This window comes from Danio rerio, chromosome 7 (assembly GCF_049306965.1).
Source record: "Danio rerio strain Tuebingen ecotype United States chromosome 7, GRCz12tu, whole genome shotgun sequence".
Taxonomy (NCBI): domain Eukaryota; kingdom Metazoa; phylum Chordata; class Actinopteri; order Cypriniformes; family Danionidae; genus Danio; species Danio rerio.
Genome location: NC_133182.1, coordinates 58,876,000 through 58,897,193, shown reverse-complemented (window position 1 = coordinate 58,897,193; position 21,194 = coordinate 58,876,000). Strand labels below are relative to the sequence as shown.

Below are 21,194 nucleotides of genomic sequence, written 5' to 3'. Positions count from 1 at the left end.
GGTTCATCATCTCAACAACCTAAAGCACCAAGTGCATTGCAAAAAGTAAATCCTTTTCAGTTTCATCCAAAAGACTCTCACAGAAGAGTTGAATTAAATCGAATTTCATTTCCATTTAGTTTGCGTATTCAATCACCCGATGACAAAAATGTGCTTTCATCTGTGAAGACACCACCAGCAAGCAGTCAGATGTCAAAAACTGACTTATCTGTCATCAAATGTGAACATACATTGCCAACATACGAATCAAGTTTGGCCATTCCTGGAGCTTATTCAGTTGCTGAGATGCCGACAAAACTGAAAGATGACCAGTTGCAATTAGGAGCTACTTCAGTTTTAGATGTTGACTCTCCATTTTACAGTCTCAGTCTCAAGGCCAGAGCAAGACCCATTCATGCCGATAGCACTGAGTCAGATGCTGAGTTTTTCGATTGTCGCCAAACGTTTTCTGATACATCTGAACAAGAAGTGGGATCACCAGAACTTTTAGATGTTCCTCAAGCAATTTACCATTTTGAAGAACTTCCATCTGTATCAAGTAGCCCTGAATATCTGACAGGCATCACTAAACTTAAAGAGTTCACCCAGCTTAAAAAAGAGGATCGGCCCTTATCATGGAGCAGTGAGGACTTACCCATAATTTTAGAACCAGAGGATGAATTTACTGGTGAGAGTGCTGAGGAGAAGGCTTTCCCTTATGATTATTTAGGTGAGCGTCCCTTTGCTGAAGAGTTACCTCCAATGGAGGAAGTACAGTATGATGACGATGATGACTCTCTAGGGAGGGTAAGCCATTAGCATGAGTAAAACAGTTGCCTTCGCTTTTTGTTTTTGGGTCGGAGGACTGTGCTAACAAGCTAAATTGTAATCTAATAAACATTTTAAAACTTTTTAGTGCTAACAAGCTAAACATACATTGATACAAATATGTGCACCTCACGGTAACTTAAAGAACTTGATATACAGTAATGTGACAATAACTTTTCTCCTTTTTAACTAGTTTTATGTGCACGATGTTGGTTGGATTTAATTTCCTGCTTTTCACTTTATTCATCAGCATTTTTTGCATTGCAATAAATTGCTCCAAATGAAATTTTACAAACTATTTTCGAGAGGAGCATGTGTTATGATTGATCACGGCTGGTCTCAATAATCGTTGCTAGTCCAATCAGATATCATTGCTAAACCAGTTAGATGATTTCTAGCCTCGAATAAATAAACCAATTCATCCTACCTTCCTTATCTTCGTTTTGAAGAATTCCACCATCCCCCCATCTCCCCCTTTCCTCTTTTACCAGGGTGTAGGGTTGTAACGGTATGAATTTTTTACGGTATGATAATCGTCTAAAACAATACCACGGTTTGACGGTTTTGCGGTATACGGTATGTTACAAATGTTACAAAATAATAAAACAGTGAAGCAAATTTAACTTTTTCCAAATAATATATTTTCAGTTAATATAAACAACACTACTTACAATGAACAAATAAAAAAATAAGAAAATAATAAATAATGTGTCAAAGTCCAAATAAAGTCCAAATAAACATGGTGCAAATCCTCAGTAAAAAAATAGATATAAATATTTACTATACTATAAATAGTTACATAATGAAACTAGATTCAATATGGACCATCCTTAGGTTTTATGTGCCAGCATGGATATGGTTGTCTGTGGATATGGATTTGGATATGGTTGTCTGCAATGCAGACAAACAGCTGCACCTTCATTTGCGTCTTTTGAAAACAGCAAGAGCAGCAGTTCGTCTTTGCTGTGTCACTGTTTTGTCATGTTTCTGTGCTGCTGTGCATGCAAAAGTACTTAGTATGAGAATTATTTCATGCAAAACTTTTTTTTTTGCGTTTTATTTAGCCGCGCATAAATGTATGCCTATCTCTCATTCCGTGTTGTTCAAAAAGCTCACTGTTGGTCCACAAACAAAAGCGAAACCTGTGCTTATTGGTTGTAATATAGCGAGTTTGAACCAATCTGGGCATGGAGGAGGGACAATGCATCAATGTATCATGTCTGGTTTGTCAGGAGACACAGTGACGAGCGTTTCTTTGTCAAATCAGCGTTGTCAAATTTTGATGACGTAATCGCACTGATTCCGGAGCTTCTGAAAGTCTGCATGTTATGTGATGTGATATGTTATGTGATACAGCACTGGAAAGCTGACATTCTCTTCTTTATGCCAATCTTTGAATTGTATGAATCGGATCAGCGGATCAAAAGTTATTAAACATTTAAGAGCAATACTTATTTTTAGCCGCGGGCGGCTGTCTCGGTCTTTAAGGGTTAAAACCGTTGATATGCAATTGTTCATGGTATGATAATCGTGCACGTTCAAATCGTGGTAGACCGTCATACCGGTATATTGTTACAACCCTACCAGGGTGCACTCTCGAGACCTACCTGATCTCAGACCCCCTGTAATGCTACATGACCAGGCGGGAGCCCTGGGTTCATCTCCAAGCTCAGGGTTCTCTCCTGGAACAGCATGCCAAATCTGCAAATTTTATCAAACAATAGCTAAGTGTGAAGTCTTGAAATGCAAATGTTGGAATGCTAAAGCAGTGCTTAAAATCAATACAAAGTTTTTGTCATGAAACTCTATGGGCATGCAATTAGGTCCTTTGCAATCTGCCTACAACCCTATTAAACAAATAGTGCAAGTGATTGGTTGCTGTCACGTCATCAGCAAATGAGCTTGCTCTTCAACATTAGAGTACCTCAGTGTCATTTGCACTAGCAATCTGCAACTTTCTGTCCCTCTTCAGCCCCAACTCCACCTATGCTTAGATCTGCAATGACGGTTATATTTACTGTATGTTATGTTTGCAATGGCAGAGTGTTAAACTGTTTTTTCTGACAATGTGAATATACTGACTGTAGCAAGTCTCAATACTTGCTTTGCACCAATAATTTAATCAGTAGCAGATCTACAGTATGCCACCAAGACCAAACATATCAAGATTGCATATACACAAGGTGCGTCCCAAATCACATACATAAGTAGTATGTTTACACTGAAAGCTCTAAAAATAATAAGTGTGCTTTAATTACCCAAATGATGCACTTATTCAAGTATCAGTAAAATATTTTATTTTGGATTATGAAAGCACATTTCTTCTACAAGAGTGATTATACCCCCTCTCGATAGTGAATGCAGTTATACTCAAGTATTATTTGGTAGTTTGGTCATTTGTTTGACTAATTTTTCAACCATCAATCATCAGAAAAACGGTTTTAATTTCTGCTTAGTAAAAAACTATTAGTGTTCAATTTGGGATAACACTACATACATATCATATGCTGTTGAGTGTGTAAATGCATAATTACTTAGTGCATAGTGCATAGTTTGCCATTTGGGAAGCAGCTATATTCATCACCATACTAAATCTCTCCAAGAGTTGTCATGACAGAACAGTTTTTATATAAAAAGGTAAAAGAAACTTTCTGAGTACATCGGCTTTGCATGGTGTGACATGCAAGAACATGAGATCCATGACAGTAATTGCGAAAACAATGCATCTTTGCTACTCTCAGGAAATAGCTGAGGAGCTAGGTTTGCTGTCTGATAGTTCAGAGGAAGAGGTGTTGACCACCAGGGTGGTGCGGCGCAGAGTTGTAATTCAGGTACTGTACCTGTTTTGCGAGTGTCATTGAGCCCTTTTTTTTTTTTTGTTGGTATTATGAAAGAAAACATGAACTAATAATGAATGGCTCTCAGTAAAGACACATTGGGTCTCACTCATTACAACAAAGTATTTTTACAAAGTAATTTTACTGTATTTTAAATTTGTTGTTGGTTGTCTTTTATAGGGTGACGACATGCCTGAAATTCCTCCTCAGACAGTGACAGAAGAGCAATACACTGACGAATATGGAAACATGGTGGTCAAAAAGGTAAAAGTTTCAAGTTTTTCATGTCTTAAAACCAATATATATATTTTTACAGTATATTGCACTCGTATTACAATAACTTGATTGGTACAGTTGGAAATAAAATGTAAGAATGCTGCTGTGGAAAACTTATTTGTTAAAGAGCCCTATTATGTGTATTCCATGAAGTGTACAACACAGCTCTAAGTGAATGAAAACATCAAGCAGAGATTTAAATCTGAAAGTACATCTTGTTTAAAAATTGAGATCTTTAAAATAAAAGTTTCGACTCCTAGTCCTTTAAATGATTTGTCATTAGTCCGTTTTTTTGCCTGTTTGTATCAATGTCAAATCGAAACAATACCAATATTGAGGTACTGGATCCAGTAAAATGTTAATTCATCTTTCCCTTTAAACGCTAACAGAGTGCGGGTGTCTGTGAGACTGATCATGACTGAAGATGAGTGAACATTGAGTGAACATTATGCTGATTAATGCAATAATCAACCCCGCAATGGTGGATTTGTAGGCCGTTTGTTAAAAGAAGGATCAGAAAAGACTAATGATGTATGGCAAATTGTCAGAGCAGAAATTTATCAGTACAAAGTTCATGGATCAGTGTGGTGGAAATTCATTTTATTCATCATATTTCTTTTTATATACTAATTTGTTCTAGTCATAAGGGTCTGTTCTTTTATTCTTCAATAAATGTAATATTTAAGTTGGACCAAGTCTGACCACTTTAACATCTGTTTATCACCAGACAAGATCTCGATAAGTACATGGGGATTTAATAAACTATATGTTTGGACGGGATGTAGGACTGAAAAGTAGATGGTCAAAAATGAAGTTTTAGCGCTGATGTAATGGGATTCATCCTGTATGTCACCGATGACCTTGTGGGCATTACAAACTAGATAAAGGCTCCGTCAGCTGTTCCTACACACGTACGGGGATCAAGGTTCAAAATAGCTTTTGCCACTGTGTGGATTAACACTGAATGTGTGTCATTGTTTTTACTTATGGTTAAGAATAGATCAATATGCTGGTGTTTAACTGCATTACTTTAATGTACTCCTGCATTGGGCTCACACATACACTCTGCACTCTGACTACTTCAACAATGTTGATAAGCCATGGTGCTGAACGCAGTCAACCAATCACAACAGACTGGGTCAATAGAACAATCAGCACAGATAAGCATTGCGCTTTGGTTTGGAAAAAAATGAATCGCTAAACAAATCATGTGAGAGTGGTTGGGATAACTGGGTACAAAAAAAAATGCATATTAAAAGACAATGAAAGTGTTTTTAACCTTGAATGCATATCAGCCTGTTGTTGGAGACCCCCAAAACCAAAATATGTTTTTTATAATGAATTATATATTCTCTTTAATAAATTGCCATTAAAATCGTTAGTGATATCTGAAAGAAATATGAGTTACCTTATAAATCAGAATTTAAATGCAATCTTTTGAAAGTAAAAATGAATAAAGAAATAAAAATTAATGGTATTATACAAATCACACTCTGATTGGTCTCTTCCAGTTTCAGTGAGTTGTTCTTGACCAGAGTAAAGGCTCAAACACACTGGGACGCTTTTCGTTTGTGCTTATAGTCAGCGTTTTTCGAGCCATTTCTCTACATACAAACTCAGGTGTTGAGCAGAGTAAGCACACAAAATCCCACGCTGACATTAGATGACTCTATATGAACTTCATTCATTCATTCTCTTTTCCGCTTAGTCCCCTTATTAATCTGGTGTGGCCACAATGGAATGAAAATGTGAATGAAAAGCAGTGTGCATGGGCCATTAAGATGTAAAAAAAGTTCCTGATATTTAATAAAATATGCAGTAAGATAGTATAGCACACTTTCTTCTCAAATGTAAAGTTTACATGATTGCCTTTGTCAATTTTAACATTGGCCTAATTTCTCCTCACAGATAACAAGGAAAGTTATCCGCAAGTATGTGTCAGCAGATGGCGTAGAGAGAGAGGAAGTGATGTTGGAGGGCCCGCAGCAGGAAGCTGTCACTGTGGACGAAGCTGACAGTTTCTCTAAAGTGGTGAAGAGGACAGTGGTGCGGAGCGGAGGAGATCAGACTGAGGTTTGAATTCTTCTTTGAATTTGACATATTTACTTGTTCCATACCAGCTACTCTTAATATACTTTACCTAAATCATGTAACAGTTCAACACATATAACACAATTAAGAAGAAAAAAGAATGAACAATTAAACTACAATATTAGTAAAACACACATACTGAGTTCATTCACAATTCTATTGTATATCCCTATGGCTATGCACACACCTTTCCCTTGTTCATTGAAACAGAGTGTGAAGGGGTAGGGAGGAAACCATTACTAAACCTCCACATGTCATCATAATGTATTTTGTCGCTAGTTCATACATCATACAATATGTCATCTGCTGTTGTCATTCCAGAAAGCACAAGCACAGTAGCCTTAAACAGTAATCCCTTGCAAAGGTGTGTTGCTCTGTACTAGAATTTTAGAAAACATCATTTTCAGGACTCCTGAATACATTAGGTGTCCCTGTTATGACTGGTGGATTGTCAGTAGTGTAAGCATGTACTGTATTTAAGCAGTGCTCAAATTCATGAATGTAACCTCAAGAAAACAACATTAAAGTTGTGACAGACACTGTAATACGGTTGGGCGATGTTGAACAATTTGGCATCGTACGGTGTCTAATGTGAAACATTGTGATGGCATCGTCATTGTAAGCAGCAGTAAATTAATTATCAATAATTACTTCATAACTAATTAATAATTTGTAGCCTACCATATCAACAAGCTGATGCGCGTGCTCTTTGTTTGACCCAAAATTAAATCTTAAATAAATAAAGATGAGTTACATACAATTTACCGCCTGTCAAGCACTTTTTCCACAGGACTCTGGCATGAATAGGCAGACAAACTTGGTTGGTAAAAAAAGGTGCACAACCAACAGGAACCAACAGTATCTGAGGTTTTCGCTAAAATTACTAAGTACAAGCGTGAAATCGATAGATTGAAGCGGTGTACTGACGCTGTGACAAGTTAACTGATAGAATCAAAAGACCAAAGAGTCGTTAGATAAAGACAAGATTAATTAGATATAACGTTTAACAACTAGTGAGACATAATCTAGTAGTACATCCTTAATAAACTGTCTGATGTGCACTGCTCTCTGGGGTTTTGTGCTCAAAGCACCCCATGCTGAAGCACATGCCAGTGGGTGTGTGTTTGTGTGTGTGTGTGCATGTGATGTTTTTTTTTTTTTTCAACCCTACACTGTAAGATGCAAAATCCCTGCAACTTGACTCTCCTGGCAGGGTGGCCTATTCTGTTGCCTTTAGATACACTGTCATTGGGTACAATTCATTCATTAAGTTAAGTTCACTTAATCATGTGAATTGAACATAAAACAAGTAAATTGTCCCCCAAAAAATCTCAAGAATTGTAATGTTTTAGCTTATATTAAATGATGTAGTTTGAAATAGTGTAAAACATGAATGTCACGTTTTGCGGGGGACTTAACCGTGGCGGAATAAGCATATGGGATCGCCTAGTGGGGATCACGCATAGCAGGCACCTTTACCCAAAACGCGGGCTGACCAGCGGGCAGACCTACAACGTAGTGGGCCAGCAAGTGACTCCTCCGCTGAGTCAGTGCTGGGGGCCACGGAGGAATCTGCAGGGCTCACCTGACGGGGAACTTTACTGACAGATAAAAAGGCGCACGTACCTCCGTGTTAGGGAGAATGGCGCAGCAAACGTGTTTCAACACCCTACCGAATTGTTTCCTCAATCACCAAGGGTTACCTAATACCCTTGAGGAAACCGGCTCCACTCGCAGATTGTAAAACCTTGCAAATGTGTTGGGTGACACCCAGCCCGCAGCTCTACAGATGTCTGTTAGAGGGGCGCCGCGTGCGCGCACTCGAGAGGATGCGAAGCTCTGAGTGGAGTGCGCACGCGCTCTCGGGGAACGCGGCTCATCTCGGCTCTGATAGTGAAAGAAAGGCATCCACAATCTAGTGGGAACTTATTTCGGTTCGGCACTTCCCTGCTGCCGACCGCTATAACAGACGAAGAGCTGCTCAGATGATCTAAACTCTGAGTGCGGTCCGGATAATACGCAAAACGCGAACTGGACAATAAAGAAGGGCTGGGTCTGCCTCCTCCGAGGGCAGCGCTTGCAGGCTCACTACCTCGTATTAAAACGGAGGTGTAGGAACCTTGGGCACATATCGCGGGCGGGGTCTCAGGACGTGAGAGAAAGCCAGCCCAATTACAGGCACGAGTCACTGACCGAAAAATGCCTCCGGGTCCCCGACCCTCTAATCGATATCAACGCGACCAGCAGAGCTGTCTTCAGGGACAGAAAGATACTGAGTCGAGGATCGAAGGGATCTGACGCGGCTTGAAGCGAGGGCGAGATCCTAAGAGGGCATGAGAGGGGGCGGGGTGGATTAATTCGCTTAGCGCCCCTGAGGAACCGGATGATGAGGTTATGCGTTCCCACGGTGCTGCCAGCCACCGCGTTATGAGAGCGGAGATGGCAGCCACGTAACCTTGAGTGTGGAGGGCGACAGCCTGCTCTCCAGCTTCTCTCGGCGTAAAGAAAGCACAACGCTGATCTGGCAAATTACGGGGGTCTTCTCAGCTAGAGACACACCATTCAGTGAATAGACTCCACTTCAGGGCATAGGCGCGCTCGGGGAGGGGGCTCTAGCCCGAGTGACGGTATTAGCCACCGCAATCGGAGGTTACCTAAGTCTTCCTCGTGTCTAATGACCTCCAAAGATCGGCGAGGGTGCCAGGTGGTGCCCTGTCCCTGAGAGAGTAGGTGCTCTCTCGAAGGGACTGCCAGGGGAGGGCTATCGCGAAGGAGAGCTCTGACATCCAGGTCCGGTTGAGCCAGAGGGGCGCAACCAGCAACCTGTTCCTCGTCCTCCCTGACCTTGCACAGTAACTGCGCGAGCAGGCTCACTGGGGGAAACGCGTATTTGCGCATGCCCCGAGGCCAGCTGTAAGCCAGTGCATCCGTGCCGAGAGCACTCGGTCAGGGAAAGAACAACTGGCAATGAGCGATCTCGGGGGAAGCAACAGATCGATCTGGGCTTCCCCGAATCGCGCCCATATCAGCTGAACAGACTCGGGGTGGAGTCTCCATTCTCCAGGACGTAAGGCTGCCGTGAGAGCGCATCAGCTGCAAGGTTGAGCTTGCCTAAATATGAATGGCGTGCAGCGATTTCAGCCGCGGATGACTCCAGAGGAGTAGACGGCGGGCGAGCTGAGACATGCGGCGAGAGCGCATACCCCCCATACGGCTGATATACGCCACCGCCGCCGTACTGTCCGTCCTGACCAGCACGTGTTGCCGCTCCAGCACCGGAAAAAAACGGTGGAGAGCGAGGAACACTGCCAACAGCTCCAGGCGATATGCCAATGCAACTGGGTACCTTTCCACAGGTCCGCAGCCGCATGCCCGCAACGCACAGCCCCCCAGCCCGTGTTAAAAGCGTCTGCTGAAACGACAACAAGACTGGACGCCTGTTCTAGAGACACCCAGGCCTGTAGGAACGAGGGGTCGCTCCAAGGGCTGAGGGCGCGGCGACACAGCGCAGTAACAGAGACTCGGTGTGCGCGCGCTTGCCATGCGCGTCTGGGGACTCGATCGTGAAGCCAGTGCTGAAGTGGTCTCACATAGAATAATCCGAGCGGCATGAAGCGGCTGCGGATGCCATATACCCCAGGAGCCTCTGAAATAGTTTCAGTGGGACCAGTATTTTACTGTCGAGCTCTCTCAGATAGTACAGCATCAGCTGAGCGCGCTCTCCGGAGAGGCGCGCTGCCATGGTGACCGAGTCCAGCTCCAGCCCGAGAGAAGAGATCCCACCCTCGTGCAGCTCGGCCAGCGCCTGCGCTTGGTAGCGCTGGTAGGTGGCTATCGCATGCAAGGCGGAAGCAGCCTGGCCCGCAGCTATGTAAGCTCTAGCTCCGAGGGAGGTAGATAACTTACAGGCTTTGGATGGGAGACGAGGCGGACCCCGCCCAGAAGAGGCGCCCCGCAGATTTACCGCCATCGCGCACTCAACCTGAGGAATCGCCACATACCCCCTGGCTGTTCCACCGTCAAGAGTGGTTAGGGTGGAGGGACACGCAGCACGAGCAGAAAAAAGTGCTTTATAAGAACGTGTGAGCCTACTGTGCACCTCAGGGAAGAAGGGAACGCACCTCTAGTCGGTCCGGCCGCGGAGCGGGGGGACAAACCATCTCCAACCCACGGCCGAAGCAGCCCAGGAAAGCACGGCTAACATGTCCGTTTCAGGATCCGTAGTGACAGCGCTCATCAGCCCGAAGGGGGCGAGCGGGTCTGGATCATCATCGGACAATGAAAGCCCACCCTCCGATGCCGCGGTGGACGTCTGGTCTCCGGTGTCATCGGGCGTAAGCGCTACCATCTGTTAGACGGATCGCTTCCCCCGCCCGAAGCTTGGATGGAGCACTTAGAGGAGCGGGAGGTCTGCGGGCCCGTGGGCGACGGATTATCTCTCGCTGAAACCCTCAGATCTGCCCGAGTGCCCGCTGCAGAGCAGGGGAAAACTGGGGTGGTTCGCCCTTTTGCAAAGGCTAGCCGCGATCTTTACTGCGCAACAGTCATGGCATCGCAATGATGACATGAACTGCCCGCGAGCAGCGCATTAACATGCTGGACCCCCCAGACATGCAACGCAGTGCTCGTGCCCATCATCCGAGGACAGGAAACCACCGCATCCAGAAACGCACAGTCGGAGCGCTGTCCTGAAAAGGACGTGCTGGACGACTGTGTTGCTCTTTCTGTGAAGTTTGCAACTTTATACGCACCGCTCTGGAGGACCGGACCCAAAGAACGCCAGGCAAGGGAAAAACCCAGCTCGACCGTCTGCCGCTGCGTGTACACACTCTGGACGGGGAGAATGCTCTCGTTCGCTCAGAATCGCTGGTCACAGCAGGAGGAACCCTCAACGACTCGATCAGAAAGTCTCTGAAGCGAAAAGGATGGCGTCTGCTTGCTCCAGTTGTGCTTATATGCTGGGATAATTGGCAATGAAGTACACCTGTGCAAGCTTACGCTGCCAATTCATTGCATTCATTGGCCCGTTCAATACTCTTTCAGACAAGCGGCTTCTGAACCGAATCCTCCCATTTTGTGGATTTCAATCAATCCACTCTATGGCACTGAAGTTCCCCAACCGAAGGGGAACAATAACTCTACAAACTAGACTTTAGCAAAAAATACAAGAACAAGATCAAGAAACTCAGTATGCAAGACTTACTAGAACTGGGGACAAGAACGACAAGGAAGACAAACGACGCGATGACAAACAGAGATGGAATGGTTGTATAAATAGTCCAGATAATCAACAGTAAGACAGAGACAGCTGTGATTGCAATCAGTGTAGATGACAGACCGGATGTGTGCACGAAAGAATGTATGGAAATTTAGTCCTTCTGGGACGCTGTAGTGCTATCTGAGTCCTGATGCACTACAACGCCCACAGGTGGTCACTGACGGATGTGACAGAATGTCTTTATAAATGTAATAAAATCAGATGATGCTTTATAGTAAAAATAATGATTGGCTTTTTTTTGTTTTACATTTGTAGGTCTCCTTGCTCGCTTGGACAGCCATGTTGCTGCTGTACCTGGTGTATTTACAGAAATGTTTCATACATCTTAATTTGTAGTGTGGTCCCAAACAACCCTTTGTTTGAAGGGTTATCTGGCACCCATTAAACCAAAAGAGTATCGAGATACTCCTACCCTTTCATGTTAACAGGTGTACTGGAGGATTATGGTAAAGGGGTAGGGCAAAGACATGCTGTAGAAATCTGATTGCACCTTAGTTTGTATCAGTTATCAGCTTTTTTATTTGTTTGGTATGTTTACAGACATACAGCACAGTGGTAGTCCAGGGAAACTTCTCCAAGAAAATATAAATAAAAAATCTTCTGTTAATCATGGTCATGTTAATCTAGTTTGGAACACAAACAAGATATTTTAAAAAATGCTTTTGGTTTTCATCGATCATCAAGTTTTTTCAAGTAGAAAACGTATACAATTCCAATAGTGATCAAAAAGGTGTGGTTATAAGTTTCGTTAATTTTTTTCCTAGTGGTTGAGCATCTGTGTTCCCCATAGTATTAAATGGAGTATGCTTTGAAATCTCACTATGCTGATGCACGTTATTTGACAGTGTATGGTAAATTACAGTAAAATCATGTCTTTGCATTTCAGGTGACCTTCTCTGAACCTCTCTCTTATGCTGGGGCGACATCATCTAAATTTGAAGAAGAGCCTGTTCAAGGTCGGAAGGTCAGCAAGGTTGTCAAAACCATGGTAGTGCAAGGTGATCGAATGGAAAAACTCATCGGAGACCCTTCTCTCTCATCTGATCTCCCATCAGCCAAAGACGACTTTGAAAAGGTCTACATTTTTGTTTCTTATCTAATGCAATTGTATCTTATGGCTGTTATTCAGATACCATTTGATTCAGAGTAATTTGTATAAAATATATAGTATGTGTGCACTAGTGCTCGGGTAGTATTACATGTCTTGAATTTTGTTCTTGGCTCAGTTGTATTTCTCTCATATGTCTAGGCTTTGAGTTATGTAGAAGGCTTTGAGAAAGTGCTTCTGCCTCATTTAGTTGAGAAAGAGACGGTGAAAGAGGATGGATCAGTGGTCAGAAGGTCTGGACAATGGCATGTCAGTTTATAATGTAGTTGATTAGGTGAATGGTGTGATAATAAAAGAGCAGTTATTAATACTCAATCCACCAAAGCTGCAACAGTTGCTCTTTATCCACAGCATGTGTTTTCAATTTGACTAAAAATTGATTCTACAATAGAAACTTAGCATTATAAATGAGAGCCTGTGGAGATCATTGTAGAGGCATGCTTGTGCTTAAAGCCAAACAAGATTTTGTGCTCTTCTAAATTAAAGTATGTCAGTTTACTAACCTGTTCCAGTATTAATCTGGCTATTTGCCAATATGTTGCCTTTTCCCCAAGTACAAATATGACAAGCTTTTTTGGAAGCGGTTATTTAACTTATCTGATAGAAAAGTCTGACCCTTTGCTTCCATGTTTTATAGTGGCAATCCTGATTTGTTGACATCAGTTTGATGGCTTCAGCCACAACATTCTTAACCACACTTCTCTTACTGCAAGTAAGAGAGAAAGATTCTCAAAAAGAAAGCTCGGTAACACGTTAGAATAACTACACACTAGGAACCATTTATTAAGCATTAGCAAATAGTGAATGCATTATCTGTTAATCAATAACTCTACATTAATAAACATTAGTAAGCAGTTTATAACTGCAGCTACAAATGCTTTATTCTCAACTTATAACCACATTTATATTGTGCTTAATAATTGTACCTTCATACTACTAATGGTTTATTTTTCTGTACTAAATTAAGTGTTGCATTATTTACAAAAAAGTTATTTAAGCATAGTTGGTTGTTTTTTTTTTTAAAGATCATTCAGAATGAGATAGTAAATGATATGTAAACCAATAAAATGAACATTTATAATTCTTATTATTTAGGCATTTATTAATAGTTAATTTGTATGTTAATAAATGCTTTAATACCTCATCTTAATCCAGTGACCTGATCTAAAGTGAGGACTATTTATGCTTTATAAATCTCTTATGAATGGCAACTAAAGGCTCAGTTAAATTCTAAACAAGGAAATCGTTTGAAGATACACAAATTAAACTGTACTTCAAATGAAAAATACATTTTTGCAACTTTATCTAAAATAAAATGACTAAACAGTTTAAACATTGCATCCTATTTTAATGTTTAATTATTATATTGTTGTTGTTTTATCCTATTTGATGTTGTATTTTGACACTCTTGTCATTGAGCAATGTTTAAACTTAACAGCAATTTTACTTTTTAGATAAGATAGGAAAGATTATTGTTCATTTGATACTGAGACTTTAATTGTCATTTATAGGGATTTATAAAGCATAAATGGTCCTCACTTTAGATTAGGTCACGAAACTGAGGTAAATGAAAGTTGAGGTAATAAACCATTTATTTACATACATAGTAACCATTACGTCTGAATAATAAGATATATAGACATTCATTTTAATAGTTTATTAATCATTTACTAACTCATTCTGAATGACCTTAAAAACCACCAACTACTCTTAAATACAAATGGTTTGTAAATAATGCAATACTTAATTTAGTAATGAAAAACAAATCATTAACAAAGTATGAAAGTACAATTATTAAGCACATTTTAAATGTGGTTGTAAGTCAACAATACAGCATTTGTAACTTTAGTTATAAACTGCTTACTAACACACATAAATGTAGAGTTAATGCTTAACAAATAATGAATTCACTATGCAAATGCTTAGTAAATTAATCATAGTGTGTAGTTATTATAAAGTGTTATAAAGCTCCACCCTCTCAATACTTCTTTCCAGTTGGATTTAAAGACAAAAGATCTTTGTGAATGTTCGACACTTCCCATTACTACAGAGGTGAACTTTAAAGTGACTGTCAGATCTGCTCTGACTTAAGTATTAATATGAAATAATATTTTAAAGAGTTAATTCACCCCACAATGAAAAAACTCACCTGCACTCACCTGCATCATGTTCTAATCCCAGAAGAAAACAAGATATTATCTGAGAGACTTCTGTCTTTTCAAATGTTGTCTATGACACTTTAAGAAGTTACTTTATTTTAATTTTTATTATTTAGAGACTTTTATTCAAAGATCAACTTTGATCAGCGAACAATGTTTATTGCCAGTTTATTGCTTGGTCATAATTTACTATACCAACTCAGGCAATATATCACATCAAACTATTAAATATGTCAATAGAATTTCTTTTTGAAACTTTTTACCATCCAAAGTTGTAGGAAGAAAAAGATACAGCTCCCATAATACACTCAAGAAGCTTAAATAAATGGAAAAAGAATTACAAAATATGGAAACTGTAATTAACATACAAGTAATTTGTAATTGAATAATTCCCGTAAAAAGACCAGGAAATAAAAGTTGCCTTGACCGACGTGCACCAAATTATTTAAGTTTTCCCAGAACATGACATCATTAAACAGTGACAGCACAAAAAAAGAGCATTATATTTCTGACCACATCACTTTCTAGGGGCGGCATGGACCTATGTCTTACATCTGCAGCCAGCAGAGGGCGGCTTGAACAGTATCAGAGCAGCACGGTCCTGATTATGTGTCAATTGAAAAAATTCATTAAATGACTCTCTCAATCTAATCTTTGAGAAAAGGCGTCAGTTACCATTCTTTTATCATGTTTTCTGGCTGACTTGAGATCGCTTTGCTTCTATCTCGTGCTGTCCTGATCCAGGGGTTCAGTTTCATCTTCTTAATCACCAACCAACAAGAGTGATTGTAAACACAATAAAACTATTTGGCTGAATATATCGTTGAGGGTCAATAGTTAAACGTGACTTTTGCTTTAACTTGCGGATGGTGACTACCATCATGTGTATCTGCGCGCACATACAATCCACATAGCCTCCGCTTGCACTCATTCACATTCTCTTTCTCTCTCTCTCACACACACATACCTGCAGGTATTCACCACACACAACTTAATGCCAGATTCATTAAAATAAATAGCAAAAGGCAAAACACAAATAGCTGACATTTTTCGGAACAAGATGCGGACAAGATCTGGCTCAAATTAAGCACTGTGCTGGATGTTATATTGTAAGCTGATGCTGTGCTGCTTTAGATAATGGCATCTTCACTGAATGTACTGCAGATGCTCTACTCTTGCTGGGAAAAGTAGCTAGCTACTGGGACAGCTACATGGTTTCATAAGTAGCTGAGCTTGACCCTGGACCACAAGTTGCTCTTGCAAATTTGTGGGAATAGCCAAAAATTTTTTTCAACAGTAAACATTTGTTGATTTTCTTTTGATGCCAGATATATTATAAATAGGGCATCTCAGTGGTTAGCACTGTTGCCTCACAGCAAGAAAGTTGCTTGTTCGAGTCCCGGTTGGGTCAGTTGGCATTTCTGTGTGGAGTTTGCATGTACTCCCCATGTTGGTGTGGGTTTCCTCTGGGTGCTCCGGTTCCCCCACAGTTCAAAGACATGCCCTATAGGGGAAATGAATAAACTAAAATGGCATTGTCTATGAGTGTTTGTTAATGAGTGTGTATGGGTGACTGGATGGGCATCCACTTTGTAAAATGCAGGAATAGTTGGCGGTTCATTCCTCTATAAACAAATATTTGAATATTAAGTGAAAATCTTGTACCATGAAGACTTTTTCATTTTCCTTCTGTAGATATATCATTCATTCATTTTCTTGTCGGATTATTCCCTTTATTAATCCAGGGTCACCACAGCAGAATGAACTGCCAACTTATCCAGCACGTTTTTACGCAGCGGATGCCCTTTCAGCCGCAACCCATCTCTGGGAAATATCCACACACGCACTCATACACTAAGGACAATTTAGCCTACCCAATTCACCTGTACCGCATGTCTTTGGACTATGGGGGAAACCAGAGCCCCAGGAGGAAACCCACGCGAACGCAGGGAGAACATGCAAACTCCATACAGAAACAACAACTCAGCCGAGGTTCGAACCAGCAACCCAGCGACCTTCTTGCTGTGAGGCGACAGCACTACCTACTTGCCACTGCGTCACCTGTAGATATATCAAAACGTAATTTTTGATTAGTAATATACTAAGAGCTTAATCTGGACCACTTTAAAGGCAATTAGTATTTAGACATGTCACTTTAAAGGCAATTAGTCTTTAGTATTTAGATTTTAAACCCTCAGATTCCATATTTCACATTTTCAGTATCTCTGTCAAAAATTTCTTTCATCCTAATAAACCACACATAAATGGAAATCTTATGTATTCATACTTTTTTTTTTTAAATGTACACTTCTGACTGGTTTTGTAATCCCGGGTCACAAGTGAACTGCAGCTACCCCACCACAACACTGTGTGTCAGTGCATTTAATGTTTGGAGAGTGTCACTAATCTGATTTTTTTCTATTTTTGACTATATAATTTTTTTCAAAAATATTCAGAGTTTTTAGTAATTGTAATCTGTTGATTTGTAGGACCCGCATGCATAAGACGCGCACTCAGAAGCGGACAGTAGTGAAGGATGGAGAGGCCAAACAAACCCACCTAGAACGACTGGAGGACACGGCGGAAAGCCTGCGACCCGATGACCTGCAGCAGCACCTGCATCAGCTGCTCCAGCGCTACTGTACGCCAGAGCCACATCCACCCGCAGGACAGCAGGACAAACCACAACCTCCACCTGCTGGAAGACCAGACGCTTGATACAATATTCTGCAAACCTGTCTGTAGCCTTTTTTAAAACACAAGAATTTATCCTTCGCTCGGCAACCAGATGCCATTTTATCTTCCTGATCATCATTGTTATTATTTATTGCTCATTCTTTGCAAATAATGGAAACATTTAAAATGCTTCATGGCTGAATGTCTTTGTTTGTTTTTCTCATTTTGTGACCAAAGATAGTGTTCTTCTGAATTGCTGAGTGAATCGTATGAAACATTGATGTTTTCTTTTCTTTCTTTTGTTTTTTGAGTGCGTGCGTGTCATATTGGTTGCCGTGTCGTATTGTAGAAGCAGAACTAAACATAATACTAAAAAATGGGTCAGTTTGGATGCTACATTTGTACATAATGGACTTTGAGAGAGAATGTTAAAAACACAGTCATATACTCCTCCATCTCCTATAACCGCTGTACAACTGCATCAATGAACTGCTGTAATAAAAAATAAACATGTCAGATTATTTGCTTAAAATCTCACCACTGACCTGATCAAATATCAACAAAATATCTTTGGGGCATGTGAGTTTGTAACCGCAGTTAATCAAGTGCAAGCGATCAGATATCTGAAATAACTGGCTATGTATTTATACTGGCTATTGAAAACAATGAATAAATATCATGCTGTAGTCTTTCCTAATCCCAGAATGCTTCTGAATGGTTTGTACTCTGATTAAGACTTTCTCAGTTTTAAATTGCCGAACTGCTTGTTTTTTCATACGTTCGCTAAGAATGCTGTCATTACTTTGTCCATCATCAACCTGTTAGTTTTGCTGTTACTGTACTACAAAATTGATGAGACATTATGTACTGTACAGAGTATGTATGTGTGTGTGCGTGTGTTCAGATCTCCTCTGTGACAATGCAACGATGTCTGTGTTTATTGGAAAGTCATTTCAATGAATGTTTTTTTTGTTTGTTTGTTTTAAATGAATGTTTTTAAGTCAATCCCATTTTCTGTATTTTTTTAAGTATGGCTGAATTGAATTCACAAATAATTGAATCCCCCTTCAAAGCTGTGCTCGTGGGCTTGACTTGTATCATTTCCCTTTTTGTGATGCTCCTCTAGGCGCTAACAGTAGAACAGAGGGCCAGTCAATAAAGAATGGCAGTTTTTTTTTTTTTTTTGTTGGTTTGTTTTCCTCTGCTGTTGCAATGATGTAAAATAAAAAACAAAATGTTAATCTCTACTATGACCTTATTTTCTTTGAAATTCTTTTACGTGAAGTTTCATAAACTAATTTCGAGAGCAGCATGTGATATGATTGAGCACTGCTGGCCACTCATCCGTAATCAGTAATAATCCAATCAGAGTGATCCTAGCTTAATATAAATGGATCACTTTCTCATTGCTCTATCTTCATTTTGGAAGAATCCCCCCTTCCACCCCATCTCCTCCTTTTTCTCCCCTTTCTAAAGGGGGAGCTATTGAGACCTACCTGATCTCGTATCCCCTTTATTGATTGGGGGGGAGCCCTGTGCTCAAATATCTCCGAGCTCAGGATGCATGCCAAACCTGCTATAAATGCCAAGCATATCTAAGTGGGAACTCTTGAAATGGTGTTTGAACACTGGTGTGTAATATGTCCAGAAATTGTAGAAATGGTAAAAATGTACTCACTCCTAATTTATTTTCATCAGGGCACAGTTTTTTAAAAGTAATCCAGGGGGATTTGGATCACGGATTAAATAAAATCTTGAAAATGTTTTTTTTTTTTTAAAGTAACAGAGGGATTTTGAATTAAGATCAGAACATCTAAACCAGGGGTGGACAAACTCAGTCCTGGAGGGCCGGTGTCCTGCACAGTTTAGCTCCAACCTTATTGACTTTATTCTAAAATGCGGAAGTGCGCCTGATTTCGCGATTGTCTTAGAACTTCTGTTTCAGTCGCCTATGGGAGAAATGACAAGGAATAATAAACGGCAAAAAACGGTCAAACTACTTGCTCTACAAACAAATGTTTGCATGACTATACAGACCAAGTAGAATAATATAACAAGGAAATATCAGTTTGCAACATCAAACAGCGAAACGAGCAGTTTTTAATGTCTAAAAATGAATGTAAGTGAATGAGACCGGAAGTCTCGTGCCAAAAAGATTCAAATGGCAGCGCCCGCTCGTCTGCGGAGAATAAGGTCAATAGATTTCTGTTGATATTGAAGACACTTATTAGCATGTTCAGGTGTGTTTGATTAGTGTTGGAGCTAAACTCTGCAGGACACCGGCCCTCCAGGACCGAGTTTGCCCACCCCTGATCTAAACCAATCTTATTTTTAACTTGCATTAAACTTGCCATTTGGGTTATTTAAAACTTGAACTCAGATTGGTATCTATTTGATAAAAAAAAAAAAAAAAAAAAAAAAAAACAGGATTATCCTGATAAGAAAGTGTGATTTTATTCATTCATTTTCTTTTTGGCTTAGTCCCTTTATTATTCTGGGGTTGCCACACCAAAAATGAACCACCAACTTATCCAGCATGTTTTATGCAGCGGATGCCCTTCCAACTGCAACCCAGTAATGGGAAACACCCATACACACTTGTTCACACACATACACTAAGGCCAATTTAGCTTACCCAATTCACCTATGGTGCATGTCTTTGGACTTGTGGGGGGAAAACGAAGCACCAGGAGGAAACCTACACCAACATGGGGAGAACATGCAAACTCCACACAGAAAAGCCAACTGACCCAGCCGAGGCTCGAACCAGTGACCTTCTTGCTTGCTGTGAGGCGACCAACTGCACCACCATGACGTCTCAATTGTGATGCAGGTCACATCTAATGAGATATGGTAAACAACAACGAAACAAAATTAAAGCAGTTAAAACAATATACTAGAACAAACTAATATAACATAATATAATATAATATATTGTCGCAGTAGGTAGTGCTGTCGCCTCACAGCAAGAAGGTCGCTGGTTCAAACCTCGGCTCAGTTGGCGTTCTGTGTAGAGTTTGAATGTTCTCCCTGCGTTCGCATGGGTTTTCTCCGGGTGCTCCGGTTTCCCCTAAAACCCAAAAGACATGTGGTGCAGGTGAATTGGGTAGGCTAAATTGTCCAGTGTATGAGTGAGTGTGTGTGTGTATGTTTCCCAGAGATGGGTTGCGGCTAGAAGGGCATCTGCTCGGTAGAAACGTGCTGGATAAGTTGGTGGTTCATTCTGCTGTGTCGACCCCAGATTAATAAAGAGACTATGCCGACGAGAAAATGAATGATATATATATATACCTACCTGTACTGGTGGTTTCATTTATGTCTCGGGTAAACAGGATTTGGTAATCCTGAAAATTTGGTATTTGGATCACAGTGACCCAATCCATTGTTCCTTTAAAACTGTCATAACAGTAAGACGGATCAGTTAATATTGGATACATAGCAAAACAGGGGATTTCCGAATCTGGACCAATGATCCACATATACTTTTTTCTAAAATCTGAGCCCTGAAATCTATTAGATAATGCCATTCCAAGACCTTTTTTCATCCTTGTAACACAAATGAAGATATTTTAGATTAAGTCCAAGAGCTCTTTCATTGAGTATGTTTACATGGTCACCAATATTTCAATTTTATAATGATTAAGACAATACTCTGATTAAAAGTCTACCATGTAAACTGAGATTTTTTGATTAATTTGGGTTAAGCTTCTAATCAAACTAAAGAAAAATCGAATTAAGACTTAGGGTATGATGATTTTAGTGCAGTACAGACATGTAAACACCTTAATCAAACTATCACCTTCATGTTCATAATGCATGCACACACACATGCACACACACACGCGCACACACACACACACACACACACACACACACACACACACACACACACACACACACACACACACACACACACACACACACACACACACACACACACACACACACACACACACACACAC

The 21,194-nt window shown here is 40.6% G+C and overlaps 1 protein-coding gene and 1 long non-coding RNA gene across 51 annotated transcripts in view; one reads left to right on the top strand and one right to left on the bottom strand.

Moving 5' to 3' along the window:
* The window catches only part of ank2b (ankyrin 2b, neuronal), a 245,000-nt gene extending 226,520 nt beyond the window's left edge, over window positions 1-18,480 (top strand). For 22 of the 50 annotated variants that reach the window (XM_073906471.1, XM_073906470.1, XM_073906469.1 and 19 more), the window contains 6 exons: window positions 3,549-3,638; window positions 3,825-3,908; window positions 5,829-5,993; window positions 12,176-12,364; window positions 12,539-12,630; window positions 17,046-18,480. In XM_073906471.1, the coding sequence (XP_073762572.1) occupies window positions 3,549-3,638; window positions 3,825-3,908; window positions 5,829-5,993; window positions 12,176-12,364; window positions 12,539-12,630; window positions 17,046-17,274 (849 nt within the window). In that variant the 3' untranslated portion in view covers window positions 17,275-18,480. The remainder of the gene's footprint in view (window positions 1-3,548; window positions 3,639-3,824; window positions 3,909-5,828; window positions 5,994-12,175; window positions 12,365-12,538; window positions 12,631-17,045) is intronic. The other 28 variants (XM_073906502.1, XM_073906503.1, XM_073906479.1 and 25 more) reach the window with 3 other exon arrangements.
* On the bottom strand, window positions 18,378-19,629 carry LOC141375153 (uncharacterized). The gene is made up of 2 exons (XR_012382745.1): window positions 19,513-19,629; window positions 18,378-19,045 (listed from the first exon to the last, which is right to left on the bottom strand). It is a non-coding gene; the product is annotated as an uncharacterized lncRNA (long non-coding RNA).
* Window positions 19,630-21,194: the final 1,565 nt, after the last annotated feature.